Genomic DNA, 27,720 nt, shown 5'->3' on the forward strand with positions numbered 1-27,720 from the left:
AATCCACTGGGCACAAATCTGTGCTGGATTTCAAGCTGAGGGGGGTGGGCGGGGCCAGGAGAGCTCCTGGGGTCCAGCACACCACTACCCTCCCTTCTCCAACCCCAAGCACCAGCAAATCAGCCCACGGCCTTTTCTTCCACTTTATTTCATATTCCCACCACAATAATGACTCCTTTAATTTAAACTAAAAACCATTGAGGGTTCCTGAAAGGGTGGCAGCAAAGGAATGAAAGTGTCAAAGACTGGGGACAGGTGGGGTGGGGAATCAGCGAATCGTCTTGACTGGACTCTTGAAGTTGCTGGCCGCTTGGAGCTGCAGCTGGTAGGCCATCGGATGGATCTTGAAACCGTAGAGCCTGGGTCAGGGCAGAGGTCAGAGAGGCAGCAGCGTGAGCCCCATCCTGGCCCTGCCTGTGGCCAGCATTCCTGCCTCCCCACCCCAGCTCCTTCATAGGCCTGCTCAGTACTTAAGGGCAGTGGTTCCCAAACTTCTTCTCTCAAAAATTTTTGGAAATTTATTTTAAATATCCATTAAAACTCAAATTCTAGAACGTACACGTGTGTACACACGCACAAGCACACACATCAGTACTTGTTTTAATATAAAGCTGAACTTTCCTTCTCTACACAAGAGTAAAAATGATACTCCAGGAAGATAAACCACACTTGAACCGTGGCTCTGAGGATTTCCTGGCAGAAGGTTGAACACCCAAGATGGCAACAAGGATAGCTATTGTTTAAACGTTGCTTCAAGTGACAAACGTTATTTTAAGCGATTCATACACTTAAAAATACACTGACAGGCATGTCACTATCCCCACTTTATGGATAACGGAACTGAGGCATAGATGATCACACAACTTTCCCAAGGTCACTCAGCAGGGAAAAGCCCTGGCTTTGGGAGAAGTAAGTCTCAAGAAAGGACCATGCCCTGTCCTTGTCCTCCTTCTTTCTGGGGGATCCCGGCCCTTTCCTTTGACCCTTGGTGACTCTGTCCCTGCTCCCCACCTGGGCACAAACTGGTTGGCGGGCCTCTTGGGCCGGTACTCAGGGTGCACCATGAAGAGCATGTGAGGGAAACCGGTGCCGAAGTAGGCGCCATCCGTGTGGTGGTGCCTCGATGACTTGGGTGTGTACACGTCCATGCACTTGGGGCAGTAGAGCTTCACCATGGCCTCACCTGGGATGTCCGAAAGGCCTGGGAGACAGCCAGACTCAGCAGGCCAGGTAACCCAAGCCTGCCCAACCTCCCTCCTGGACTCAGGCCCCAACTTGCTGAGCCCCAATTCCTTCCCAGTGGACCTGCCATTTTATGTGGCCCTTCTTTCCCTTTTCCAACACTCACCGATGGGAAGCATTGGCTGGTTTTCACAGTACACACGGGGACAGTAGCCAAAGTCTCCCTGCTGGTACTTTTCCAACTACAGTGAATAAAATGGAAGGGGTTGCTGGACAGGTATGAAGAAAAGAGGCAACCACCTCCTCAGCCCAACCCACATCACTCTGTCCCCAAATCCTCCTGTCTCTGGCTGCCCAGAGGCCCCTTTTCTGGCTCAGATGGGCCCTCAAGACTCCTCTGCTTCCCTTCCTCCAGTTAGGCAGGCTGCAGACCATCAGAGCCATTCGCTGCTTATTCCCTGAGGAAGAAACAGTCTACAACTTCCTGCCCAAGGTCACATCTCCCTCCCTGAAAACACCCCCTTTAGCACAACCCTCAATCAGGTTTTAACCCCTAAGCCTAGGTTCTGAGGTTTTTTTCCCTCTTCTCAGCTAGATTCCTTGACAAGGTTGAAACAAGTGACTTCCTGCTGCAGGGAACTGTTTCTCTTGTTGCCTCCGAAGGAGCCAAGTGGGAGTAGAGAGGCCTCACCATCTGGGCGATGCCACGGTTGGTGAGGATATAGCGGGCGTGGATCAATCCATAGAGCATTTCAGCTGCCTGCTCAATCAGGTCACTCTGGTTGGGGTTGTCTTCCAGCTCCTCATCTGAAACATGGCCCCAACCAAATGCAACCACTTGTCTTACAGCTATTTTAGGTGCCCTGCCCACCCCCAGGGGCTGCTAGCTACTCAGTTAGCCCAGCATCCAACTCTGAGCCTCACCCCACCCATGGCCTGGGCATTTGACCCAGAAACCTGGGCCTCTGACCCTTCCACCAACCCAAGGCAGCTCTGCCTTCTTTCCATCCCTCTCAGCCTCTACTCCCTTCTCTCCCTCGATACATAAATGCAAAGATGTCACCACAGAAGATAAAACTCTAGCCTAGAAGGTGCAAGGCAGGGAAAACAGGCAGAAAATAAGACTCATGGAAAAATGGGCATTATGGAATAGTGCTAAGTTAACAGAATCTGAATATGGAAACAAGCGGTGTAAGTCACAAAACTAAGCAAGAGTGAGGTAGGGAATCAAAATGAAGTAGTAGAGGACTTTGGGTTAAGGGAGTCAGAGAACCAAAAGGGAATTTAGAAATTCAAGAAGCAGATAAACAGGATTTGAAAAGGAAAAAAAGCATACACACACAAAACAACCCTGAGGGTGTCTCACCAGGCTCCAGGTCCAAGATCATGTCTAAAGCTTGTCGATAGTGAGGCACCTGCTCATTGAGTCCAGTGAGATTGAATTTGTCCTGGATATAATCTTCATCCACCTGTCAGGACATGAAGTCAAAAGGAAACCCATAGCAGAATCCTCAGCTTTGACCTGGGCAAGTTGCTTGAACTGGTGCCTTAACCTCAACACAACTGCTTCTATTCCCTTTGTTCCGCACTCCCAACTCAGCAGAAGTACCTGAGTCTCTCTCCCCAGCTCACATATACTGCCCACCCATAAAAGCTTTGGGTTTGCTTTTCCAAGGATAAACAGGTACAGCAAACCCCGTCTTAGAGAGACATTCCTTTCATGATCCTTGTCCCTATTCCCGCTTCCCATCTCAGTTTTGGCCTCTCCTTAGGGCCAGCTGGCTCTCTGAGGAAGGTGGAGGCTCAACAGCTTGAATTCTGAAGGCAGTTACAATCCCTTATGTTAACACACAGCTTTGCATGTTACAGGACATTTTAGTAGGAACTATTTTAATTCTAACAGCCACCAAAAATAGGTACTACTAGTACCACTGTGGTAATAAAAAAGAAAATACACAGGTTGACATATCCAACGTTATACTGCTGGAGAATGGCAGGGCTGACTTGGGGCCCCAGTCTTGCCCCTTCACCACAAGTTAGTGAGGGAGTTACTAAGGAAACTCTTCCTTGATGAGAAAGAGTTTTTATGTAAGCCTGTGAAAGAAGTGTATGGAAGCTGAATATATAGGAGAATATTTTACTTAGCCAGATTATATGTGGAGATGGATAGGGGGGTTTGAGAAGAACTCACTTCACAGAAGAATTCATTGCCACGAAGCCCACAGAACCAGGAAATCCAGGACACCTCCTCTGAGCTGCTCATCTTCACGTCAGCTAGAGAAAGAGAAGTGTAAGGCTAAGCTCTCCCTCCCTGTCTCTGATATCCTTCCTCCTTCCACACTTTGCCCTCCAACCATGGAAGAATTTGGGGCCACCCTTTCTTAAAAGATCCGAACCTGGAGCACGTCTCTCTAGCTCCTCTTATTCACATCTCGGTCCCTTTTCTCTGAGACTAGATAAATTCTTTAGGGTCCCACCACTTGTGAGAAACCGACAGGTCTTGACCCACCAGTCCTACCCACATCCCTGACGCTCCCGAAGGCCAGGCCCCTCTCTCCTCCGTGTCAACTCCGGCAGGGCCCGCGGCTCAGGCTCCCTACCCCCGCAGGTCTCCGCGTGTTCCCGGCCCCATTCCCAACGGTTCCGAAGTTTATCCTTTCCAAACAAGAGCCGGGCCCCTCCTTTTCTCATGGCCTGGGGTGACCCTCAGGTCCCTTTCATGGGAGTCCCCACATCCCGCCTCCACCCTTTTGGCCACCTCTCCCTCCCTCGGTGCCGGACCAGATGACTTCCTTCCCCTCCCCCATATCAAGGCGCAGAGACCCCATGTGCCGCGCCCAGGGACAGGGGATACGGCGCGGGGACGACCCCAGACTCACCGACTGGACGGGGACTGGGACCGGGGGACGGGGGGGGAAGGGGAGTTTCTGCTTCCAAGGAACCGCGAAGACCGCTGCAACGCAGGGCGCGGACCCGACCGCTGTAGGCGAAGTGGGGTGGGGGGGAGTGGAAATTGGGGAGGGTGGGGAAGAGGGCAACGCGCAAGTGCTTAGCGTCGGGAGCCGCGGTGGACGCCGGGAAATGGAGTCCCCGGTAGGGAGAAACTGGCGAAACTAGGGAAAGCCGAACTACGAATCCCAGGATGACCCGCGCACGACCCTGGTGTCGCGAGGCCCCTGAGGGAGCCACTCGGGGGCGGGGCGCAGCAAGGGGCTGCCAGGCTCCACCGGAAGCGGAAATAGTATCGCGTTCTGGGCCAGGGAGCCTGGGAAGTATAGTAGTGTGATTCCCGGTACCGTGGGGTCGAGAAGGGCGGGGAGAAGAACAAGGCTGCCGGGGTCGTTTCCTGCCGCTCCCCTCACACAGCGAGCCTCAGGCCCCGGCGCGGATCCGCTTCCCAGGGCATTGACCTCATCCGCTCCAGCCAGCCTGGTCCTTATCGCCTGTCGAGCTCCTTGCCCGAGTCAGTCCGCCAAGGAGACCCCCGAAGGGGCCAATGCTTCACCCTGGGGTTTGGGCTCCGGAGGCGGGAGGTGAGGCCGGGTTCCGTGCCGAGGGACCTGGGTAGGGTGTACTGGGCTGAACTGAACGGCGACAGAACCAGGACGGCCCCGTGCGCTAACCTGAGGTGGCGCCAGCCATTCTGCTGCTTGTTCCCTTGCACTTTTCCATTTCCTCTTAGGGCTTGAACGGAGCTGCTGCAGGCGCTAAGTGTGACCTTCGAACCCTGGTCAGAGTAATGGTGGGGGGCTCTGAGGCGTTATTTCTTTTCACGGTTTCTGGGCATTCTCCACCTCAGGGCCTTTATTAACCCCGAGAGAAGTTTCCCAGGGACAGAAAATGAGCTCGGAGCGGGGGCCACCTTGAGGGAGGCGAAGGGCATTGTGGGGGCGTTATGTAAAAGCAGCACCCCAACCGACGGATCCTTCTCGGTCCTCGCGCTACCTGGGCACGTGGTGCGTTGCGTGTGTGCTATTGGAACGATTCCAAGGCGGGAAACAGCCCGGCGCTTGCGCGCGCCTGCGCCCTCAAGTAATTGCCCCCCAAACCACGCATGCGTCTTTGTGCCCTGTGACTCTGTCGACTCCTTTGCTTAGAGTAGCGCCGTTTTGCAGTACGGAAGCTACAAACCAACACAGACTGGAACCTCTCCCTGAAATCTGCTTCCTGCTTCCGGAGAAGTGTCAAGTCTGTCAAAGTCTTTTTGTTTGGAAAGACGTTACCCGAAATAGGATCGAGGAAGATTTAAAGAGCCAGGCTGATTGTTTTTCTTAACGGTATGTCTTACGCGGTGGTAAAGTAGCCTCAGAGAGCCTATTATTTATTGTTGATGAGGATGGGAGTGGGGGCGGAGCGCAGAACCTCTGGGCAGCTGTCTTACGGAGACTTCTTTGTTAACCTTTACTAAGGGGCATGGTCTGTTACTGTAGGGTTTCCTGTTTTTCCACATGATCTATGGTCCTCAGGCCCTGCAGGGTCCTAGGTTGTGGGGTCACTTTCGGGTTAGGAGGGGATTTTTGACGCTAAGGATACTTTTCCTTCTCCCAGCAGGTGTCTGGAGGTGGCTCTGGTCACTGCAGGACCACCAGGGGCTTGGCTTCCTTGTCTCATCCTCCCCCTGCCTAGTCTCATTTTCCCAGATCTCCCAAAAGCCATGTCCGGGGCCTCCCTCATTAACTTTACCCGAGCCACTGACCCCAGTGATCTCTGGAAAGATGGGCAGTTGCAGTCACAGCCTGAAGAGCTGAAGCCCACCCTGGATGGAGCTGCAGCCCGGGCTTTCTACGAAGCCTTGACTGGGGATGAGAGCAGCACTCGTGAACCCCAGAGGGCTCAGTCTGAGTCTGCCAGGAAGAGAAGAAGAATGATGAGGGAAGCTGCAGCAGGAGTATCAGGAGGACATGGACAAAGGAGATCCCTTGGGGCAGAGGACAAGATGACCCACCGGATACTGAGAGCAGCCCAGGAGGGGGACGTGGCAAAACTAAAAAGACTGTTGGATCCCCATGAGGCAGGGGGAGCTGGGGGGAATATCAACACTCGAGATACTTTCTGGTGGACCCCCCTGATGTGTGCTGCCCGAGCAGGCCAGGGGGCAGCTGTGCGCTATCTCCTGGGCCGTGGGGCTGCCTGGGTGGGGGTCTGCGAGCTGGGTGGCAGGGATGCTGCTCAGCTGGCAGAAGAAGCGGGCTTCCCTGAGGTGGCCCGCATGGTCAGAGAGAGCCCCAGAGAGACGAGCAGTCCAGAGAACCGGTGAGGGGAAGCCTTATCTTCCGTTGTGTTCTTTCCTTCCTAGCTACTTCACACCAGAGGCCCCAGAACAGAGCTGGAGGGTTGGTTCTCTCCCCTGTCCTCTAGTGTAGGCTAATAAGGCAGTCTGGTTACGGACATGAGCTCCCTGGGTTTATTTTTTTTTATTTAAAAAATTTACTTATTTATTTTTTAGTTTTTATTTTTGTATTTTATTTTTTTATTGAAGCATAGTTCATGTATGATACTATATAAATTACAGGTATACAATATTAGTGATTCACAATTTTTAAAGGTTATATAGTCCATTTAAAGTCATTATAAAATGTTTGCTATATTCCTGTGTTTACCCACTCCTTGGGTTTAAATCCTGACTGTACTTACTTGGGCAAGCAACCTAATGTCCATGTGCATCAGTTTCCTCATCTAAGAAATGGGGCAATAAGAGCACCTTTCTCAAAGGGTTGTTAGGATTAAATGGGTTAATATATGTAAAGTGCTAGAACAGTGCTTGTAGCATAGTAAGCACTATACAAACATTAGCTATAGTAATTATTATTATTCCTCCCTCACCCAAGAGCCTTGTGAGGCCTTTTAACCTCTTCTCCCAGCTATTCCCCTTTGTGTCCCTTGTTGCTAAGTGGGGAGGAAGGCAATTTGTTCCTCAGCAGAAATACTGGAAGGACCCTGTCCCACCCTGCCACCCACCTCTGAGGCCTAAACCCTTGTGCTGCCCTTAACCCTTTCTCTTTTTTCTCTGCAGGTCCCGATCCCCCTCTCCCCAGTACTGTGAGACTTGTGATGCCCACTTCCAAGACTCTAACCACCGTACATCCACTGCTCACCTGCTGTCATTGTCCCAGGATCTCCGGCCCTGCAACCTGCCCCTTGGGGTGCCTACCTCCAGCCCAGGCTTCAAGCTGCTGCTGAGGGGGGGCTGGGAGCCTGGAATGGGGCTGGGACCCCGGGGCGAGGGCCGTGCCAATCCCATCCCCACTGTCCTCAAGAGGGACCAGGAAGGATTAGGCTACAGATCAGCACCCCAACCCCGAGTTACACATTTCCTAGCTCGGGATACACGGGCAGTGGCTGGGAGGGAGAGAGCCCCTAGGGTGACCACACTGAACCGGAAGGAGGAGAGAAGGCAGGAGGAGAAGGACAGGGCCTGGGAGCGGGATCTGAGGACATACATGAACCTTGAGTTCTGACCTTGGCAAGTTCTGACCCTCGTCTGCTGCTGAAGTCTGAACTTGGGCCCCTGACCTAGGCACTTGGGCTTCTACTTCCTGGGGTCTGCCCAGGTTCCAGACCTTCAGGTTTTCATCAGTGGGCTCTGCCTTTGGGAGAAAAGAGGCTGAGAGTTGAGAAATAAATCAAGCTTTTCCCCCTTTTTGGTGTTTTATTCACTTTTCTGGAAGCTGTTGCAGGGAAGCCAAACAGGCTGGGGGCCACGTGAAATTCTACCTGAGCCAGAAGAGGCAGCTCTGCTAGGTGGTATGATAGGGTCACTTCCCTGCCAGTCTGGTTCGCTTCTAGTCCCAGCCACTGCCCAGAGTGCCCCACCTATTTTTTTAATCCCTGAACCAGGAATTACCCATCTCTCTGCAAGTCTAACCTCCCCCAGAAGGCATTCCCTGCCCACTCCAGCCAGTTCAATCACTGATTTCACAAAGTTCATATACTATGTGCTAAGAATGGGAGTAATAGACTTTCCCAGTCTTCAGGTTGCTCACAGCTGGAGGAGACAGGATGTGATCAAATACAAGTGATAGAGGAAGTCAGGGAAGGCTCAGATGTGATGAGGGTGGGTAGGGTCTTGCAGGAAGAGGCCAGTGTGATAGGAGGGCCTAAGATTATGCAGCCTGTAGGCTATTAGCTGAACTGGGACCAGAACTCTGGCTTCCCAAATATACACTTTAAGCCAAAGTTCTTCATTTTGATACCTGAAAACTCCTGAGGGCAGGAAGCACATCCTATCTGTCTACACTTGTCCTTCCCACACTTCCTCTTCCGCTCCTCCCTTGTGCTGCTCATACTAGGTGCCAGGCACATGAAGCGCTCACTGTCGTCAAATCCAAGAGGTAAAATCCGTGCATGGAGGAGCAAGGAAGGGCTACTCAAGTCCCAAGCCTCCTCTCAGCTTTCTTTTCCGGAAAATCCTTTCATGAAGTCATAAACAAGAAAAGGGGACTAAAGCGGGCGGGCGAGTTTAAGGGAACACTGGCGTCACGGGGGCTCTAGACGACGAAAAGGGAAAGCTGGGTTTACATTCAGGCGTTGGGTCCCTGTGATCTTGGCTCTGCGCCCCGCGGTACGGCCCGGTGCGCACTGATGGCGCGCACAAGCAGCGCGGGCGGGGCGGTAGTGGATCGGCAGGGTCCGCCCCGCGAGCTTCGGGCTCCGCCTCCGCCTGTCCCTCTAGTCCCGGTGCAGCTGCTTCCGGGCTCTGCGGCTCCGGGCGGATCTGCGAGGCCGCGGCCCGGACGCTGGGCCCGGGAGGGGCTGCAGCGCCTGGACGCCTGGCTCCCCAGGCAGGCCCGCGCTTTGCCTCGCAACCGGGATCTCCGAGGACATCTCCGGCCTGACCTCGGGGAGACCGAGTCTCAGCTGCGTGCTCAGGGGCCGGCGGGGCCACTTTATAGGGTTCATAGTCCTCTGAATCAAGGGACGAACGTTGCTGGCTGGAGTTTGTCGGATACCTCTTCCCTCACTCACCTAATAGGAGACTTCTTCCTGAGCTGCCTTAGGGCAGCAGTTCAGGACTCTCCTGCTCCGGAGCACCTAGGACCCGGGGCCACCTTCCTTCTTTCCTTCCTTCTTGGATGGAGCACCTCCTCCCCAGTTTCTGGGGCACCTTGGGGCGTAGCCTTGGTGAGTGAAACTTGGGGTGCTGCGTGCTGGGAAAGAAACCTGGAAAACAGGGAGGACACTGTGGGGGTGACCCAGGCTTTATCAGATCCTGAGACTTTTGGAATCTTGTGTGTTGGGTGGTGGTGGTGAATGAACTTGGATGTGCCTTCCTTTACCTCAAAACTGTAAAGGAAACAAGCCGCTTGACACACTTGAGGCTGCATGACCATCCAGGGAAGTGGGGAGCCACTTCTGAATTCAGAGTAGGACTCACCAGCAGATACCTGTTCTTCTGAGCCTGAACACACTGTGGCTTCTGAGGAAACCCTCAGCCCCCAAACCTGAGAGTCTAAGCAGTGCCAGGAAGCAGCCCCAGAATTTGGGGGCTCATTACACACCCCAACCATGTTCCTGCGACAGCTTGGTGGCTGGCTACCTCGCCCCTGGGGCCGCTGGAAATCAACGAGGCCTGACCTGCCCGCCCCAGAACCCAGACGGATGGACAGCTCCTCTGAGAATTCAGGGAGTGACTGGGACAGTGCCCCAGAAACCATGGGAGATCTGGGGCCTCCCAAGACCAAGGACTCAGGTGCACAGAGGAGCTCTGGGGCTGCTCCAGAACCAAGCAGGGAGTCCCAAGTTGAGCAACTGGGGTGCAAAAGAATGGATTCTCTCAAGTGGGACAAGACTGTCTCTAGCACTCAAGAGTCTGGGAGATTGGAGGCTGGAGAGACCATTCCCAAACTAGGATGGGATCCTGTGGACTCAGGTAGCACCAGGAAGCCTGGTGTGTCCCCTGAAGAGGGACTGAGTCCCCCTGGGCCTGAAGCCCCAGCGGAGAAGCCTGGCCAGCGTCAGAAGCTGCTGGGCTGGCTGCGGGGGGAAACAGGTGGGGGAGCAGGGGCTCCCTACCAGTACCTGGGGGACCCAGAGGAGTGTCTGCAGATCTCCACCAACCTGACCCTGCATCTGCTGGAGCTTCTGGCCTCAGCCCTGCTAGGGCTGTGCTCAAGGCCCTTGCGGGCAGCCTTGGACGCGTTGGGCCTGCGTGGACCGCTGGGCCTCTGGCTGCATGGGCTACTGTCCTTCCTGGCTGCCCTGCATGGGCTCCATGCCGTGCTGAGCCTACTTACCGCTCACCCCCTGCACTTTGCCTGCCTCTTTGGTCTTCTACAGGCCCTGGTGCTGGCTGTCAGCCTCCGGGAGCCCAGTGGGGATGGGGAGGCCACTGACTTGGAGGGCGAGAAGTTGGGGAGGGAGGGTGAGGAGCAGAGGGGAGACCCAGGAAAGAGGCTGTGACCACGCGGTGGGGTGTGGCCCAGGGTCCCACCCTCAGTGGGTTGGGAGCAAGGGTGAAGATAGTGTGGGGACATGATCCACATTGTAAGCACAGGGACCTCAGGGATGGGGCAGAAACCCCGGAGTATGAGGGCACAGAGCCCCCCTTCACACACAGCAGAGCTGTTTAGGGTGTCTGTGTTTATGGACAGTGGGGGCATTGGCCTTGAATTCACCAGCTATTGTTAATTTTTGCTTTTACATTTCTCCCACTTCGTTTTTTTTTTTCCCACCTCCGCTTTTTAAAAACCAAAAAAAAAAAAAAAAAAAAAAGTGTGGTGGTGGAGAATAAAGACTAAAGGGTCTTCTCTACCTTTCAAAACTCTCCAGGGGTGGAGGAGACTAGAGGCAAGACAGACAGACCTCTGGGTGGGGTAAGAGGGTGGCTGAGAGACTCAAGGGATCCTGTGGATCCTGGGATCTGTGCTATCTAGGGAAGAGTGGCACTGCTAGGTGGATGGATTAGGGGGTCTGGATGGGGTTCCCACAGGTGATGGGGAGCCTGCAGGGGGGATCTGGGTGTTCCTAGGAGCCAGAGGGAGTGGGGATGGTGCTGGCAGTGTTGGCAGGAGGGCCAGCTCAGAGGGGCTGGCAGCTCATAGGCAGCATGGGGAGCACTGGAGTTTGCAGACCCCACTGGGGGGTTGGCTTTGCTCACTCAGCAATAAATAACTGTGTCACACCAAATCCTAAATACACCACTAAAAGTGAGAGTTACTGTCGCTCAGTGTCCTTCCTGACGCCGTCCAGCTGGGGGCTTAGGTGGTAGAAGGTCCAAAGGGAGTATTGAAATGGGGGGGAGTGGGACTGATGTTGGGAGACAAACCCCCAGATGAGATGAGGATTGAAAAATCATCTTTATTATTCTTGAAAGGGAGTTAAGAGTCTCCAGCTTCTCCCCCCACCACAATCTCAGTTCCCACTGTATCCATCTGGGGGGCACAGATGAAGCCACAGGTCAGTTACTGGACAGCTCACAGGTCTCTGGTGGGAGGAGGGAGAAAAAAAGAGGATGAAAAGGAAGGAGACCCAGGGAGAGAGGCAAGGCTGACGGTAATGGGATGAGGAAGAATGCACTCCCTCATTCCCCCATGTCAGAGAAGGGGTCTCTGAGGCCTTTTTTCGCTACAGACCTCTGCCCCCTGTCTGACCCTCTGCCCCTTTTATCCACTGCAAACTCAGAAACCTCTCTTTTGAGTATCCCAGAGCCCATCCTGGCTCCCTGTGGTGCCATCACAGTCTGTGACACAAATGGAAGTGTCAACACAGCCAGTGTGATGATGTCGGCCTTTGGCCATGCCCTCTGGTGACATCACTTGAGTCCCTTTCATCCAGCACTCACAGAAGACTTGGTGAGTCCTAGTTGTTTTCTGTGGGACTCTACCCCCTCACCTTGATTCCTGGGAGTCAGTAAGAAGGCCTTAAAGTCGAGGCAGGAGGTCAGGGACTGGAATTCCTCCACACACTTCTTGGGAGGGTGTGGTGAGCGATCTGGAAGAGCAAGGCAAGGCCCGTGAAAGCCCATGCTTCTCAGCACCGCCCCTGGTGAGGCCCTCATGGAAGCACGCAGCCCTTCCTGGGATGATGTCATGGAGCCCAGAGAAAGGGGCTCTCTTGCCCCCCGCCCCCGCTTCCCCCCAGCGCTTCCTGCCGGGCACCCTCACTCACTGTAGAGGAGGAAGCGCTGGTAACCCTGGCCCGTCTCTTTCAGCATGATTCCGCCTGGGCATGCGCTGGAGAAGAGCTTGGTCTTCATGTCAGGGCGGCCTGTCAGGGTGGGTGGGGAAAGTGTGAGGACAGAGGTACAGAAGCAAGCAAGCCCAGGGGGCTTGAGGAGGGTGAGGGCTGGAGAGAACCAACCTTCGGTTCTGAGATCTGTGCTCCCCTCAGACAGGTGGTAGATCCATTTCCGGGGCGCACAGAGCCCATTTTTCCTGCAGAGGTGGTGGTGACAAGGAGGAAAGACTGAGTGACACCTCAACCACTCAGTACCAGCCTCTATTTATTCCATCTTATTCCCTCTTGAAGCCTGGCTCCCCTTGGGTTTCAAGCTACCAAGGGATGGTTAGGTCCCTATCTCTCCGGAGAGAAACTAATAGAGCTGTTGAACTCAAGTGGACCAAGAATAATGGATATGCCAAAGAGCCCAGCTCTTTGTGGGTGGGTGCTCACAATTTAGGCAGAGACTGTACCTACTGGTGCCTCTGCCTCCTCACCACTCACGTGCGGATGGTAGCTCGAAGCTGGAGCTGCATGGGGGCAGAGCCCACGGCCATGTTGAAGACAATGTTGTCCACAGGGTCAAAAGTCGCCAACTCCTCCTTGGTGGGAGCTGCCCCTGCGATAAAGTACCACCGGCCCAGGTGGGGCTCTGGGAACTGGAGAGATGACGAGGGGAGCAGAAGGTGGGTCTCACTACAGAATCCATCCAACCTCTTCATCAGTCAGAATGACAATGCTTAGGGGTGAAGGTGTTGGCTGCCTTTTTCCAACTGAGGGTTGGATCCATGACAAGGAGTCATTAAATGACTTTTCCTCTTTGCCCCTCCTCAGTAAACCCCACCTCCCAATTCTACCATGTCTTCACACTGATGGCCATAGTACTAATATTTTTTTTACTTCTTGCTTTCATCATCACAACACCCACATCCTCTTCCTCCCTTCCTTTCCCAGTGTGGCTATTTGGTCATTCTAGGCCACTTCTCAAGGCCTCCCCAACCCCCAACCCGGCAAAGCTTCCCACATTCTCAGTCCATACCTCTTTCCCATCTGCTCCTTCAGTTGTCAGTTGACTGTGCTCAGGGCACTGGTAGATGGAGTTAAGGAGAATGCCATAGAGGTAGAGTAGAGCTGCCCAAATTTGGTGGAACATCTTCAGGCAGGAGGGAGCTGGGGGTCTGCGTGGAGTGGCTGGTGCCTTAACTGCTCTCCCCCACTGGCTGCTCAGTCCACTCTGCTTCCAGCCCCCTTGCCTCGACCCTTGACCCTTTCACCTGCTAATGAGTAACTTCAACCTTGTTTTCCAACCCAAGCCTGGATTACTTACAGTGTTTGGGACTTCCTCCCCATCTTCTAAATGCAACTACTCCACAATACATCCTGGCATGTCCAGGGTCTCTCAGGAATTAAGAGAGCTGAGCCCTCCAGGTAGGCCTGTTATCTTTTAACCCATATCTGAGCTGGGATATCTGCTGTGCTGTGCAGCAATGAAGAGAAGTGGATTGATTCTTTCATTCGCTCACTTAGCAAACTAAGTGTTTTTGAGTTCCAGCTGTTGGTCAGGAACTGGCTAAGCCCTGGGAACATAACAATGAATAAGACACAGTCCCTGGCCTTGAAGAAGTCAGTCTATGGAAAACTAGCTGTGTAAACAAATCATTGCAGTACAATCTGGTAAGTGCTTTAGAACAGGTATGAACCAGGTGCTGGAGCATGGTGGATGGGAGGCTTTCTCTCTGAAGTTGTTAATTGGGGAAACAATATGTACACCCCCCAGAAAAGTTTGCTCACACATGAGTTCATTCACTCAATGTTTATTAGTATAAGTAAGAGCCTACATAATCTAGTGGTTAAAGAGAACAGACAGTGGTGTCAGGCAGAGTGGGTCCAAACCCTTAACTCTACTTATCGATCTTGGATAACTTTATTAATCTTTATGCCTGTTTTTTCATCTGTAAAATGAGCAAATCATCCATCTCATAGGATTAAAAGAGCTAATGCACATAAAGCCCATAGCAAAGGCTTGCACATAAGTCCAAAATAAATATTCACTATAATTAATAGTAGTGTTTGTAAAGTACTTATTAGTCTCTGGTGGGTATTAAGTTCTCAAGTAACAGCAGGTAGGGAAAGAATTGTCAAGAGGCAGTCATTGGGTAGTGAGTGCCAAGTGGGTGGAGCAGTTAATGTAATGGAAGGTGTGGGGCTTCTTTTATATATTATTTATAACCCACAGACTGCCATAAAGGTTTGTTCTCAGAGGTGAGGCTTGCTATGGGCTTGCGATTTAGTTAAAAGAATAAACTTTGGATGATGGGTATATGAGGGTTCATTATTACTGTTTTGGGGTAATGTTTGACATTTTTTATTAAAAAAACTAAAATACAAGTTATTGGGGCAGTAAAGTAGAAGTGATTGACCCAAGGGAGTCTGGTAGGCCTGAATTTGTCAGTTCTGCCACTTACATTCGCCTAAGTGTACTCACCTGTAAAATGGATGTAATAGTTATCTCAGATGTTGAAAGCCTTTTAAATATGACAGTACGTGAAACCCTCAGCAAACTGGCTGGCACAAACTAGGGGCTCATGTACAGGTGCTTACTAGAACTCTTAACTGAAACAGTACTGGGACTTAGGTATAAACTACGAATCCCAGAAAGGATGGGCACCAGAGGCAGGCACACTGGCAGCAACGGGTCTGGCTGGAGCACCGCGGGGCCCAGGCCTCTGCCCGAGGGGCTGGAGGAGAAGAGGACAGAGGGACGGTAATCCCCCCAGACCTCCGGCCCGCAGAAGCCCTTAGGCGGCCCTTTCAATTCCCCAGGGTCAAAGTCTTGTGTTTCGGTCCAATGTAACTCCATTTGCTCCCAATTCCCAAACTCGGAGGCGTCCTTTTTTAGACAAAAGTCCTGAAAAGTAGTAACTCCTTCGCTTCTCCAAAACATGGCGTGTCCCCTCGGCCGCACACCGCCGGGGAAGAACATGGCGCCACAGAACGCCCACCGGGCAAAACCGAGGTCAAACCCAACGACGCCACCGCACGCAAATAAGCTCGAGAGCCACCTCCAACCGCCTATGGAAACGGTGACTTCCGGAGGCGCCGAAGGAGTGGCGCAACGAGGACGATGGTAAGAGGAAGACAGAATTCTAGGTGGCCAGGACAGTGCCGCCTCAAATTCTCTGCCGGCCAAGATTTTAACATAGATTAGCGAGGCACAATCCCCAGTCTCCAAACTCCAAGATCCATATAACTGTTCAAAGCCGCTCTCGAGGCAGTCGAAGAGTCCCACCTGATAATTTTTTTTCAGGCATTTATAGCGGCCACCACAACCCCCTACTGCTTAAGCGCGCGCACGTAAGAAATGGACAGCACCGGCGGGGGTGGAGCGATGCCTAAGCGTGTACGCATGCGTAGTGCGACGCACGCAAGCGCAGTACGGTCCCCCGGGCGGCGGCGGCGGCGGCGGCGGCTCTTCGGGGTGCTCGGCTCCCTCCCATCTAGGCCGGCCCCGGCCCGTTTAGCCCCCAGGAACTCACTATTTGGGGCCGCGGACTTTCTCGTCGTGCCCCACAAAAGTAAGGCTTGGGGACCTGGGGGGAGCCGGAAGTACCGCCTCGCGATCCCCCAAATACTGTCGGAAACGGAAGTGGCCGTCGGAGGCAGGTTGGGGGAGGCCGGAAGTGACGGTACCGTTGGGAAGTCGGGGGCGGAGCTGCGGGGTTGTGGGGTGTGTGTGGGTGTGGGTGTGTTTGGTGTGTGTGGGTGTGTGTTTGGTCTGTGTTGGTTGCGTCGCTCTGCTAGAGCACCGAGGGTAGGTGGAAGAGGGAGGCAGTCAGCTAGCAGATCTGGCCCCCCGTGAGTGTCCGTCATTTCGGGTCTGTCGTGACTTAGGCGGGTTCGATGGGCGTGGCGTGGCGTGGCGCGCGTGCGCGAAACCACTTTCTCCGCAGAGTCTGGCGCGACCCTCGGTCTCTCGTTGTCCCAGGGTTTGCCGACTTCTCGGGCCCTTGTCTTATCGCGACCAGTGATGACACTGGTCTTGTGTTTCCTTCCTTCCCTGTTTCCTAGCCCGACTGGCTCTCCCTTATTGTGATTGGCATCGTGGAGCCCCTCCCACCTGCCGTCCTCCAGCTCCCTGTGCCGTCGATCTCTTGCCCTTTGTGTTTCTCTCCCTGTGCCCCGGAATCTGAAGGGGAATGGGGGAGGGTGTGAGTGTGTGTGCCTGTGTGAGAGAAACTCTTTAGGTATTGGGGCGGAGTCTCGGGCCGGGGAGGCTTCCGGGTATATAAAAATCTGCTCTGGGCGACAGCGGACCTACCTCATAACATTCTTCCTTAGAGAGCTGTCGGCCATGGAGCCCAATGATAGTACCAGTACCACTATGGAGGAACCTGACAGCCTGGAGGTGCTGGTGAAGACCCTGGACTCTCAGACCCGGACCTTTATTGTGGGGGCCCAGGTGAGACCCTAGTACTTCTGGGAGACACCCATTAACTCTTCCTCTTATAGGTTCCTTATTCTGAGAGAAGAGCGTAATTTTCTGGTTTTCAAATTTTCTTTCATTGATTCTTTCGTTCATATTGTAGCCAGAACATTTTCTGATGTTTCCTCTTTGGCTTTTGTTGGGGAAGGCAGATTTTCTTTTGCCTTCCTCCACCTGGATAAAACTCAGTGCAGAGGGAAAGAAGGAAGGAAGAGTCTGTATTCCAACATCATAGATGAACCCCAGCCCAAAGGGAGAGACATGGCTCCTGCCTTTGGGAAAGGAAAGAGAACACACAGACCTAAAATACAAGTGTGTCTTAAAAACAAAAATTGGTGAGGTCTGTACTGTGTAGTTAAAGGATAGAAGTCAGATCCTGTAATGTTCATAATGCAGGTGGAGCCCTAATAGACAAAATCGTGAGGTGGTTGATTTATAGTTTTAAAACACAGTGTTACATGTATTTAAGGAAACCATATAGGCTTGTGTGATTAGGTGTATGTAAACAGTTTGGTACTCCTCAGGAGTCAGTTGTCTAGTTAGGAAAAATGTTTTTCTCATTTGCCCCTTTTTCTTTCTTCTTGCTTGAGTCTGCCTTCCTTAATCTGATTTTCTACTCCATGTTCTTTGTTACTGCTTTTATCTTTGAGAGTACGGTGTTGGTATCGTTCTGTGTTTGGGGAGGGGTCACTGGTATCTTTAGACACGCACATTCCTTTGGGAGCCAGGCAGAGAAAGAGAGAAGAGAATGTCAGTTGACTTTTCTGTTTTTCAGCCCTGTAGTTTTCTCCTAGGTCTATAACCTGAAGTTCTTTACGTTTATTGTAAGTGTTTTGACAGGTGTTGCCTTAGTTCAGGGCTTTGCACAATAATTACCTCACAATTAAGACAGGCAGGTAGTGATTTTATGATGGGATGGTTTTTACCCCTCACAAGTGGGTTGTCCCTCTGCTGTCCTTCCTTTTTCTTCCATTTCCTGATTCCTATTTACGTCTCTTCTTCCTTACAGATGAATGTAAAGGAGTTTAAGGAGCACATTGCTGCCTCTGTCAGTATCCCCTCTGAGAAACAACGGCTTATCTACCAGGGGCGAGTTCTGCAGGATGATAAGAAGCTCCAGGAATACAGTAAGGGGGTGGGGGAGGCAGTTCAGAGCTTGCGGCTGCTGTTCAGAGGGATGAGCTGAGGCCGTGGGTTTGCCTGATCATACAGTGTTTCGGTGTGTATCTCTTTTTCTGCAGATGTTGGGGGAAAGGTTATCCACCTTGTGGAACGGGCTCCTCCTCAGACTCAGCTCCCTTCTGGAGCGTCTTCTGGAACAGGGTCTGCCTCAGCCACCCATGGTGGGGGACCCCCGCCTGGTACTCGGGGGCCTGGGGCCTCTGTTCATGACCGGAATGCCAACAGCTATGTCATGGTTGGAACCTTCAATCTTCCTGTAAGCTTGTGTTTCACATGGGAGGGTTTTTCTGGGGTTAGTTTTGGTTGTGGTAGCAGTCAAGAGCTTATAAGACAGGTGTCTCAGTCTTTAGATTGGGTTTGGAGGGCCCTGTGGTCTGATGATGGCCTCAGTCTTTGAGGAGATAGGGGGTGGGGCTCCAGAGAATCAGTTGGAAGTGCGGGGGCCTTAGTATTTGACTTCTCCCAGAGCAACTTCCCTTACCCTTTCCCCAGAGTGACGGCTCTGCTGTGGATGTTCACATCAACATGGAACAGGCCCCGATTCAGGTATCACGGGGCCTGGGAGGGTCAGGGAAGGGGATCTGGGAGAAGGAGGCCATGAAGTGGGGGTGGATCTGGCTGAGGAGATGGCTGGGACCTGGTTTAATAGGTGGTGGAGCTTGTGGCTTATCTCAGACCTGTCCTGATCTTCTCTCTCTTGTTGTAGAGTGAGCCCCGAGTACGGCTGGTGATGGCTCAGCACATGATCAGGGATATACAGACCTTACTATCCCGGATGGAGGTGAGTGGGCAAGGCTGGCTAGGGTCTGTCTGTCTCACCCCATCCTCCCTACCCCTTTTCTCTTAGCCTAGGGGTAGGGGCATGACTGGCCACATCCACTGGATTCTCCCCTCCTAATCTAGTCTCTTTGCAGTGTTCATTCTTTGGGGCAGAAAAAGTATCTTTGTGAGGCTGTTTCGTCCCTGCCAATCCTCTGAGTACCGGGTATCTGGGCAGTTTGTTGCAGACTTGTCAGATGATTCTCACGGCATGTTTTTTCAATTAAATACGGATTCCATGCTTTTCTGTTCCTCGCTTATCATATTTGATACTGGGTGGGATGGCCTAATTTTATTAGTTTGCGTTTGCAACCAGTGGCCTTTCCTTCTTTTCTCTTGGAGGTTAGGAGACCACAGGCCATACTTTTTGTTAGTAATTTGTTTGCAGGTATCATGGGTATTCATCACGCATCTAACTTGTGTAAGTCTTAGGGAGTTGCTAGGGAGTCAGGTACAGATGCAGAGCCCTGCCTTCAGGGAGCTGAGTTAGCGCATTCTCCACTCAGTCTGCTTTGACCTGAGTAATTTTCTGCTGCTGTCTCATCTTGCCTTTGGTGTCCTGACTCTTCCCCACCTTCAGTGCCGAGGGGGACCCCAAGCCCAGCAGAGTCAGCCGCCCCCACAGACGCCAGCTGTGGCCCCGGAGCCAGTAGCCTTGAGCTCTCCAACATCAGAACCGGTCGAAAGTGAAGTGCCTCCTCGGGAGCCCATGGAGGCAGAAGAGGTGGAGGAGCGTGCCCCTGCCCAGAGCCCGGAGCTCTCCCCTTCTGGCCCAGCCCCAGCGGGCCCAACACCTGCCCCAGACACAAATGCACCCAAGTGAGAGATGGAGGGAACCTTTTGGGGTAGGGGTGGGTTGGGGATTCTAAGTGAAGTATGAGGACCAGGAAAGGTCTGATGGCAGAGGAAGGATTGCTTAGGGGTTCTACCTGTAGAGTTAGTGTTGAGGGGCAGGGAGGGGCTCCAGTGTAGGTAGATGGGGTTAGGACTGGCCGCTGAGCCAGAAGCATTGCTTTCCCTGGGGCAAGGAAATCCAAGTGGTGCTTCTTGAGCCTGATTAAGATTCTGTCCTGAGTTCACACAGGCCCCATCTGTTTTTTAGGGTTAGTGTTTTGCCCTTGTAGGTACAGGATTGTATGGTGGGGAGGGTGGAAGCAGTTTATTTTCCTCTTCCCATCTTCCCCTGGGTAAGGTTAAAGAACAGAAGCTCTGCTAGTTCAGGAAGGGATTGGGCCAGGGGTCTGGGAGGCCAGGAAGAGGTAGGGCAGATATGGTGAGGTTGGGAATCTGAGGGAAGCCTTGGCTCACTGCCCCTTGGGGTTGCCCACAGCCATCCTTCCCCTGCGGAGTATGTCGAGGTGCTTCAGGAGCTACAGCGGCTTGAGAGCCGCCTCCAGCCCTTCGTGCAGCGCTACTATGAGGTTTTGGGTGCCGCCGCCACTACAGACTACAATAACAATGTGAGCCCGCCCACCCCCTCGCCCAGTACTCCCCAGTGGGGCAGGGAGAAATGCAGATCACCCCTTCCCCCCGCAGAAGACACTGCCTTCGACAGAATAGCTGCTCTTTAGATTTGGAAAGAAGTGATCTTTTTCTCTGTGACAGAGAAGGAGGATCTTTTTCTCCCTGACCTCTTTATGATGACCACTGTCACTGTCCTCGCACCCTCTTGATCCCCTCAGTGAGTTATTTAGGAAGTTTATAAAGTAAGGGAGATTAGCAGGTGATAACTGATTCATCGTAGGGCTTATTTTATCAGGAAGCTGTTTATGTGTATAAAATAGAATTTACTTGGAAAGATGTGGTCTACATAGAAGCTTCTAAGCATGTACTGGAAGACGTAGAGGATGTGAGAACGTGATAATTTCAAGAAGGTGCTGTTTTTGTTAGCGAGGTGGATTCTAGCCTAAAGTTTTCTGCCTTTCTGTGTTTGGCCCCGGGGAGTACAGCAAGAGGGCCGTGAAGAGGACCAGCGCTTGATCAACTTGGTGGGGGAGAGCCTGCGGCTGCTGGGCAACACCTTTGTGGCGTTGTCTGACCTGCGTTGCAATCTGGCGTGTGCGCCGCCGCGTCACCTGCACGTGGTCCGGCCCATGTCTCACTACACCACCCCCATGGTGCTCCAGCAGGCAGCCATCCCCATCCAGGTGGGTCAGGGGAGCCTGGCCTGAGGGAGAATGGAGGGCTGTCAGTGGAACGATCCAGCATAGCTATTGGGCTCAAAAGAGGTTAGAAGGGGAGCATACTTTGGAAACATGGTGACGCAGGATGAAGGAGCCTTTAGAAGTACAGTGTGTCGTGGGGTGCTCTGGGTTAGGCTCTGGTGTTTTTCTCACTTCTTCCCCGTCCATCTCTATCGTCCAGATCAACGTGGGGACCACTGTGACCATGACGGGGAATGGGACCCGGCCCCCCCCGACTCCCAGTGCGGAGGCATCTCCTCCTGGTCCTGGGCAGGCCTCGTCCCTGGCCCCCTCTTCTACCACCGTCGAGTCTTCGACTGAGGGGGCTCCCCCGCCAGGACCAGCTCCCCCACCGACCGCCAGCCACCCGAGGGTCATCCGGATTTCCCACCAGAGCGTGGAACCCGTGGTCATGATGCACATGAACATTCAAGGTGAGTTAGGAAACAGTCGCTGGCAGAGCAGAGCAGTGCGATGTGGGAGGTGGGGTTGGCGCTGAGGTGTGAGGGCGCCAGGGTGGGAAAGGAGAGGCCAGGGCTGATGGCGGTGGCAGGGGGACCGAGCAGAAGCTCTTCTGGTTGGTGTGGGGGGGGAGGGGCAGGAAGAACTACTTGTCCTCGGAGAGTTGTTTGCATGGTGAAGGGAGCGTCTCCTCCTTGGCTGGATGGAGTGAAAGGCAGGCTTTGTGGTCGGGGGAGTGGAAGCCTAAAGCGCGCCGATCTCAGGAGGATACAGTTAGGCCTTGGCCCCGCCTGTCTCAGGGCCACTCTCTCTGTCTCCTTGCCCAGATTCTGGCACACAGCCCGGTGGAGTTCCGAGTGCTCCCACTGGCCCCCTAGGACCCCCTGGTCATGGCCAGACCCTGGGTAAGAGTGAGGGCATCAGAGCAGGCTGAGCTCTGGGTAGAGAAGGGGTAGGGCCAAGTGGGTGGGTTGAAGGGGGTCCAGGTTCAAGGTTACATCAGACCCACCCCCCAGGCTCCACCCACATCCAGCCGCCCTCCCTGCCCCCTGAGTTCATGCACGCCGTCGCCCACCAGATCACACATCAGGCCATGGTGGCAGCTGTTGCCTCCGCGGCCGCAGGTAATGACCTGAAAGGGGAAGCCTGGGAGGTGGGGCCTGGTCCACGGTGGTGGGCATCATCCACTGGCAGGCCAGGGCCCGGCCCTCAGCCCTCTTCGGTCTCTCCCCTCTGCCACCCACAGGACAGCAGGTGCCAGGCTTCCCGACAGCTCCCACCCGGGTGGTGATTGCCCGGCCCACCCCTCCACAGGCTCGGCCTTCCCATCCTGGGGGGCCCCCAGTCTCGGGGGCTCTGGTGAGTAGGGGTGGGGGAGTTCCACTGGGGAAGAGTATGGGGAGAAAATCCTATGGTGGGGCATGGAGAGGCCAAGACTGAAAGCCTGCCTTTCTCCTCTCCCCTCAGCCGGGCGCTGGTCTGGGTACCAACGCCTCTTTAGCCCAGATGGTGAGCGGCCTCGTGGGGCAGCTTCTTATGCAACCTGTCCTTGTAGGTGAGTACTTGTTCTTCCCCACTTCAAACTGAAGAGGTTTCCATGGCTCTGAAGGCTGATGCTGCCTTCCTGGTCTCCTCACTGGCACTTCCCAGTTCTCTCCGTATTCCTTTGTTCTTGCTTTCCTACTGGGAAGACCAGAATGGAGATGCTGTGGGGTCTTGATTTTCTTGAGATTTCAACTTTCCTCTTTTGGCCCGTATAGCTCAGGGGACCCCAGGAGTGGCTCCACCTCCAGCCCCTGCCACTGCATCAGCCAGTGCCGGCACCACCAACACAGCTACCACAGCTGGCCCTGCCCCCGGGGGGCCCACCCAGCCTCCACCTCCTCAGCCCTCCGCCTCTGATCTTCAATTCTCTCAGCTCCTGGGGAACCTGCTGGGGCCTGCAGGGCCAGGGGCTGGAGGGCCTGGCATGGCTTCTCCCACCATTACTGTGGCGATGCCTGGTGTCCCTGCCTTTCTCCAGGGCATGACTGACTTCTTGCAGGTGAGTGGCTGGCTTGCTCCTCACTTCACCCTTCCTATTCCTGGGCGCAGCCAGGCATTGGAGTCTTGTTGCCATTATATTGCCACTTGGAAGGAAACTTGGGAATTTATTGACTCAGAACCCTCCATTTTGGAGATGAGGAAAACAGGGCTTGGAGAGAGAAGCATAGTAATTTGGGTCACCGCTTTCTGACCTAACCCAATCAGAGGGAGAGAGGTAGCTGCTCAACCTGACTCTACTCTGGAGAAGCTACAGTGTGTATTCTGCTTTAAGGTGCAAAGACTGGAATAGAGCTCCACGTCTTCCAGACTCCTGTTGATTTGTGCCTTCCTGATGCCCTTTTATGTCCTTGTCCCCATTCTCACTTTGTCTTCTGTTCATTCCTTCTCTGTGGGGCAGGCGACACAAACAGCTGCTCCGCCCCCTCCGCCCCCTCCGCCCCCACCCCCGCCTCCAGCCCCAGCACAGCAGACGGCGCCTCCACCAGGGTCCCCCTCTGGTGGCGCAGGGAGTCCTGGAGGCCTGGGTCCTGAGAGCCTGCCGCTGGAGTTTTTCACCTCAGTGGTGCAGGGTGTGCTGAGTTCCCTGCTGGGCTCCTTGGGGGCTCGGGCTGGCAGCAGTGAAAGTATCGCTGCTTTCATACAACGCCTCAGTGGATCCAGCAACATCTTTGAGCCTGGGGCTGATGGGGCTCTCGGTGAGCAAATGGGGGTGCCTTGGCCTTCTCTAGGGAGGGGCAACCAGGGGACGGTAGATGGCCTTTGTTAGGGGTATTGCCAAGGTGGGGTGAGGCTGATGGGCTGGTGGGCAGGCCAGGTGGTAAAGGCCACTGCTAACTTCTGCCCCTGTCTCTAGGATTCTTTGGGGCACTGCTCTCTCTTTTGTGCCAGAACTTCTCCATGGTGGATGTGGTGATGCTTCTCCACGGGCATTTCCAGCCACTGCAGCGGCTCCAGCCCCAGCTGCGATCTTTCTTCCACCAGCACTATCTGGGTGGCCAGGAGCCCACACCTGGTAACATCCGGGTAAATGAAGACCTTGGGCCCAGAGCTCTTCTCCGTCTCACCTTCAGTTCCTTATTCCTAACTTTGTCCGTTGCCTAAAGCTGTGACTGCCCCAGCTCAAGCCCTGGGCTTGGTGGGGGAGGAGGGGGAAGTGTCTTGAGGGGTGTGGGACTTGGTTCTAAACTTGTGCTGTTCTCTTCCCCCCACACCGGCCCCAAGACGGCAACCCACACATTGATCACGGGGCTAGAAGAATACGTGCGGGAGAGTTTTGTGAGTAACACTTCCCCATCCCTTCCTGTCCTGGCTCTGGTCAGGATAGCCCACGGCTCCCAGTCTCTCAGAGCTTCTGATTTGGGGGTCTTTGTGTGTCTTGTCTCTCAGTCTTTGGTGCAAGTTCAGCCAGGTGTGGACATCATCCGGACAAACCTGGAATTTCTCCAAGAGCAATTTAATAGCATTGCTGCTCATGTGATGCACTGCACAGGTCAGGGGCTCGCTGGGCCGGGTGAATGGGGCATGTTGGATGTGCAGGGCTGCTGGGTGCCAGCATTCCGTCCTTATTTCTCACCCACAGACAGTGGATTTGGGGCCCGTTTGCTGGAGCTGTGTAACCAGGGCCTGTTTGAATGCCTGGCCCTGAACCTGCACTGCTTGGGGGGACAGCAGATGGAGCTTGCTGCTGTCATCAATGGCCGAATTGTAAGCATCACCCAGTCCGAGATTCCCAGCCTTTTGTTTCCTCAGGTTTCTGTTTTCTTTGGTATCCTGCAGTTTTCTTTTCTTTTTTCTTTTTCTCCAAACTGCCATCCTTTACTGTTTGGTACCTTTCGAAAGCTGTTTGAGAGTTTTGTGTTCCAAGTCTGCTTTCTGCCCCCCAGCGTCGCATGTCTCGTGGAGTGAATCCGTCCTTGGTGAGCTGGCTCACCACTATGATGGGACTGAGGCTTCAGGTGGTACTGGAGCACATGCCTGTAGGCCCTGATGCCATTCTCAGATATGTTCGCAGGGTTGGTGATCCCCCCCAGGTAAGGGACCTGATGGGCTATGGGGTCAGGGGACTCGAGGGAACTGCAGAGATCTGAGAGGGCCTTTTGTGGTGGTCTCCTTCTCTGTCCTTTTGCACAGACGCTTCCTGAGGAGCCAATGGAAGTTCAGGGATCAGAGAGAACTCCCCCTGAGCCTCAGGTACCAGGGAGAGGTCGAGGAGCCAGATAATGTGGAGTGGAGGGCTGGGGCTGGAAGGGCTGGAGGCTGAGAATTCTGAAGCCTGGGTCTTCCCACTGTCTGACTGCCAGCGGGAGAATGCTTCCCCAGCCCCTGGAACAACCGCAGAAGAGGCCATGTCCCGAGGTCCGCCTCCTGCTCCTGAGGGAGGCTCCCGAGACGAGCAGGATGGAGCTTCAGCTGAGACAGAACCTTGGGCAGCTGCAGTCCCCCCAGTGAGTGTCAGGAGGTGGTCCAGTGGGCTAAGGCAGCTGAAAGTTGTGGGAATTACTATTTTCTTATCTTTTCCTCCCCAGGAATGGGTCCCTATTATCCAGCAGGACATTCACAGCCAGCGGAAGGTGAAACCGCAGCCCCCCCTGAGCGATGCCTACCTCAGTGGTATGCCTGCCAAGAGACGCAAGGTTGGTTTGCCTCTTCCCTGAGGATCCCTCTTTATCCGAATTCCCCTGTTGTGCTTAGAGTCAAACTAATTAGAGCTGGAAAGAATTCTTCCTAGTTTAGTCCCGATTTAATTGATGAGGAAACCTTTCTGGCTCAGACTTGCTCACGGTTGTTGCCCCACACCTTTACATTAGTCTGTCAGCAGTCCTTGTCATCCCTCAGTTGCCCAATCCCCATGTGACCAGGGCCCATCTTCCTTAAGATGGGCTTCCTCTTGTGGACTAGCTAGCTGTGAGTACTGGGTGGCTTGACCCATCTTGCCCCTCTTGTTTTGAAGACCAAGTCCAGCACATTCAATAGTGTTTTTGGCCAGAGCCAAACAAAATTAGGAAGGCATTTCTGCTGTCAAAATTACACATGGACTGTTTCCCTTCTCTCCGCTAGCATGGAGACTCAGTGGTTGACTTATGGAAAGGGTGAGCTGGGTGGTGGCATTGGATCTGATGTTGATCCTCTTTTCCCTTTCAACCCCATCCCCCAGACGATGCAGGGTGAGGGCCCCCAGCTGCTTCTCTCAGAGGCCGTGAGCCGGGCAGCTAAGGCAGCCGGAGCTCGGCCCCTGACGAGCCCCGAGAGCCTGAGCCGGGACCTGGAGGCACCAGAGGTTCAGGAGAGCTACAGGCAGCAGGTGCCCCCACCTTGAAGCAGCATAGGGATGGTCTAGTGGGAGGGATTGGGCTAGGGTTCCTCTTGCCTGGATCCCTTCAGAGATGAACTGGTCAGTCTGGGGCTACCACTTGGTTTTATAATGTTGTTTTCCCCTAGGGGCATCTGGGAAGGCTCAGTGATGCCATATTGGGCTACTGGACAGTACATGGCTGGTGGGGAAATGTTAACTCCTGAGGGATGACTTCTGTGTGCTTGCTGGGATCCTAGGGGCTGGGCCAGTACCACTGCAACCTGCTTTGCTCTCTCTCTCTAGCTCCGGGCTGATATACAAAAGCGACTGCAGGAAGACCCTAACTACAGCCCCCAGCGCTTCCCTAATGCCCACAGGGCCTTTGCTGACGATCCCTAGCTCTTTGCTCCATGGCCCTCCATCATCAGGGGACCATTTCTCCCCTCTTCCTTCACAGTATTTAAGAAATAAAGTCAGATTTTCCTGGCTCTTTCTTTTGGTCTCTAAATTGTCTTCGTTTAGTCTAAGCCCCTTAATCTTCTATGAAGTTGGTTTTATAATTCCCAGGAACCCACCTATACTAGACAGCTTTTAACATTTCAACACGAGCAAATGTGCAGTATGATGTTTTACTGTTCATGCAGCACAAGCGTACAAGCCTGTTTTTTTTTTTTTTTTTAACTTTGGGTTTATTTATTTATTTATTTTTATGGCTGTGTTGGGTCTTTGTTTCTGTGTGAGGGCTTTCTCTAGTTGCGGCAAGTGGGGGCCATTCTTCATCGCGGTGCGCGGGCCTCTCACTATCGCGGCCTCTCTTGTTGCGGAGCACAGGCTCCAGACGCGCAGGCTCAGTAATTGTGGCTCACGGGCCCAGTTGCTCCACGGCATGTGGGATCTTCCCAGACCAGGGCTCGAACCCGTATTCTCTGCATTGGCAGGCAGATTCTCAACCACTGCGCCACCAGGGAAGCCCTACAAGCCTGTTTTGAGGTCAGCCATTTTCAAGGAAAACTGTGTAAATGAGATGAAAGAAACCTACTGCAGGTACATGCTAGGATAGGGCTCTCAAACCATTTAATTGACAAGCAGCTGCAGACCTGTAGTCTTGACTAGCATGCAGTGGTACCAGTGTAACTCAACGAAGTTTGACTATGGTGGAACTGGTCTACCCAGTTCAAGGAGCCCAAGTTCAAGCCCTGTGCTTGAACACATGTGACAGCTATAAAGGCACTTCCTTTCTTTGTAGGCAGGACCAAAGGGACATGTGGCTGCAAATTCTCCGCTGCTCCTTTTGAGATGCAGTTGCTGTCCCTTCCCCTTTTTAGCTAGTTCGTGCTGGGCAAATAGAACGTGGCAGAAACCTAAGAACAGGTTGTAAGCTTTGCAGCTTCTGCCCAGAGCTCTTGGAACACCGA

General features: G+C 53.5%; 5 protein-coding genes across 21 annotated transcripts; 3 read left to right on the top strand and 2 right to left on the bottom strand.

Moving 5' to 3' along the window:
- Nucleotides 1–129: 129 nt before the first annotated feature.
- Nucleotides 130–4,202, bottom strand: CSNK2B (casein kinase 2 beta). Its single transcript, XM_007193947.3, has 7 exons — nt 4,062–4,202; nt 3,374–3,456; nt 2,549–2,651; nt 1,874–1,989; nt 1,349–1,424; nt 1,012–1,201; nt 130–359 (listed from the first exon to the last, which is right to left on the bottom strand). The coding sequence occupies exons 2-7, from the start codon at nt 3,443–3,445 to the stop codon at nt 269–271; spliced, it is 648 nt and encodes a 215-aa protein (XP_007194009.1). The 5' UTR covers nt 3,446–3,456; nt 4,062–4,202; the 3' UTR covers nt 130–268.
- A 238-nt stretch (nt 4,203–4,440) lies between these two features.
- GPANK1 (G-patch domain and ankyrin repeats 1) lies at nt 4,441–7,822 on the top strand. Of its 3 annotated transcripts, none has more exons than XM_007193945.2 (4): nt 4,441–4,715; nt 5,280–5,459; nt 5,734–6,435; nt 7,196–7,822. In XM_007193945.2, the coding sequence occupies exons 3-4, from the start codon at nt 5,837–5,839 to the stop codon at nt 7,638–7,640; spliced, it is 1,044 nt and encodes a 347-aa protein (XP_007194007.1). In that variant the 5' UTR covers nt 4,441–4,715; nt 5,280–5,459; nt 5,734–5,836; the 3' UTR covers nt 7,641–7,822. The 3 variants fall into 3 exon arrangements, with proteins under 3 accessions (XP_007194007.1, XP_057410440.1, XP_007194008.1); XM_057554457.1 differs by having other exon boundaries at nt 5,298–5,459; XM_007193946.2 differs by having other exon boundaries at nt 4,441–5,459; nt 5,731–6,435.
- Nucleotides 7,823–8,210: 388 nt separating this feature from the next.
- On the top strand, nt 8,211–11,333 carry C10H6orf47 (chromosome 10 C6orf47 homolog). Its single transcript, XM_007193943.2, has one exon. The coding sequence runs from the start codon at nt 9,688–9,690 to the stop codon at nt 10,579–10,581; it is 894 nt and encodes a 297-aa protein (XP_007194005.1). The 5' UTR covers nt 8,211–9,687; the 3' UTR covers nt 10,582–11,333.
- A 125-nt stretch (nt 11,334–11,458) lies between these two features.
- On the bottom strand, nt 11,459–13,597 carry APOM (apolipoprotein M). Its single transcript, XM_007193942.3, has 6 exons — nt 13,379–13,597; nt 12,844–12,998; nt 12,481–12,554; nt 12,289–12,387; nt 12,013–12,111; nt 11,459–11,604 (listed from the first exon to the last, which is right to left on the bottom strand). Exons 1-6 carry the CDS (start codon nt 13,490–13,492, stop codon nt 11,579–11,581), a joined length of 567 nt encoding a protein of 188 aa, XP_007194004.1. The 5' UTR covers nt 13,493–13,597; the 3' UTR covers nt 11,459–11,578.
- A 1,847-nt stretch (nt 13,598–15,444) lies between these two features.
- BAG6 (BAG cochaperone 6) lies at nt 15,445–26,799 on the top strand. 15 transcript variants are annotated; one of them, XM_057554447.1, is made up of 26 exons: nt 15,445–15,466; nt 16,678–16,798; nt 17,832–17,949; nt 18,064–18,260; nt 18,497–18,550; nt 18,711–18,785; nt 19,404–19,642; nt 20,154–20,283; nt 20,773–20,970; nt 21,188–21,440; nt 21,795–21,872; nt 21,984–22,091; nt 22,214–22,326; nt 22,435–22,522; nt 22,728–23,011; nt 23,411–23,708; nt 23,867–24,036; nt 24,235–24,288; nt 24,400–24,502; nt 24,593–24,717; nt 24,897–25,043; nt 25,144–25,203; nt 25,314–25,457; nt 25,539–25,646; nt 26,168–26,314; nt 26,609–26,799. In XM_057554447.1, exons 2-26 carry the CDS (start codon nt 16,691–16,693, stop codon nt 26,702–26,704), a joined length of 3,495 nt encoding a protein of 1,164 aa, XP_057410430.1. In that variant the 5' UTR covers nt 15,445–15,466; nt 16,678–16,690; the 3' UTR covers nt 26,705–26,799. The 15 variants fall into 15 exon arrangements, with proteins under 15 accessions (XP_057410430.1, XP_057410424.1, XP_057410428.1 ...); XM_057554441.1 differs by lacking the exon at nt 15,445–15,466 and adding an exon at nt 15,769–16,025; XM_057554445.1 differs by lacking the exon at nt 15,445–15,466 and adding an exon at nt 15,769–16,002.
- Nucleotides 26,800–27,720: the final 921 nt, after the last annotated feature.

The sequence above is a fragment of the Balaenoptera acutorostrata genome, chromosome 10 (assembly GCF_949987535.1).
Source record: "Balaenoptera acutorostrata chromosome 10, mBalAcu1.1, whole genome shotgun sequence".
Lineage (NCBI taxonomy): Eukaryota > Metazoa > Chordata > Mammalia > Artiodactyla > Balaenopteridae > Balaenoptera > Balaenoptera acutorostrata.

Coding starts and splice junctions, on each gene's coding strand:
- CSNK2B (XM_007193947.3), bottom strand. CDS start 3,445: ATGAGCAGCTCAGAGGAGGTGTCCTGGATTTCCTGGTTCTGTGGGCTT. Junction 1,202..1,348: donor CCAGCCAATGCTTCCCATCG/GTGAGTGTTGGA, acceptor GCTGTCTCCCAG/GCCTTTCGGACATCCCAGGT. Junction 360..1,011: donor GCCAACCAGTTTGTGCCCAG/GTGGGGAGCAGG, acceptor GCCCTGACCCAG/GCTCTACGGTTTCAAGATCC.
- GPANK1 (XM_007193946.2), top strand. CDS start 5,837: ATGTCCGGGGCCTCCCTCATTAACTTTACCCGAGCCACTGACCCCAGT. Junction 6,436..7,195: donor ACGAGCAGTCCAGAGAACCG/GTGAGGGGAAGC, acceptor TTTTCTCTGCAG/GTCCCGATCCCCCTCTCCCC.
- C10H6orf47 (XM_007193943.2), top strand. CDS start 9,688: ATGTTCCTGCGACAGCTTGGTGGCTGGCTACCTCGCCCCTGGGGCCGC.
- APOM (XM_007193942.3), bottom strand. CDS start 13,492: ATGTTCCACCAAATTTGGGCAGCTCTACTCTACCTCTATGGCATTCTC. Junction 12,112..12,288: donor CCAGCGCTTCCTCCTCTACA/GTGAGTGAGGGT, acceptor TTGCTCTTCCAG/ATCGCTCACCACACCCTCCC. Junction 11,605..12,012: donor ACTGACTCCCAGGAATCAAG/GTGAGGGGGTAG, acceptor TCCTCCCACCAG/AGACCTGTGAGCTGTCCAGT.
- BAG6 (XM_057554447.1), top strand. CDS start 16,691: ATGGAGCCCAATGATAGTACCAGTACCACTATGGAGGAACCTGACAGC. Junction 18,551..18,710: donor TGGAACAGGCCCCGATTCAG/GTATCACGGGGC, acceptor CTCTTGTTGTAG/AGTGAGCCCCGAGTACGGCT. Junction 20,971..21,187: donor AGGCAGCCATCCCCATCCAG/GTGGGTCAGGGG, acceptor TCTATCGTCCAG/ATCAACGTGGGGACCACTGT.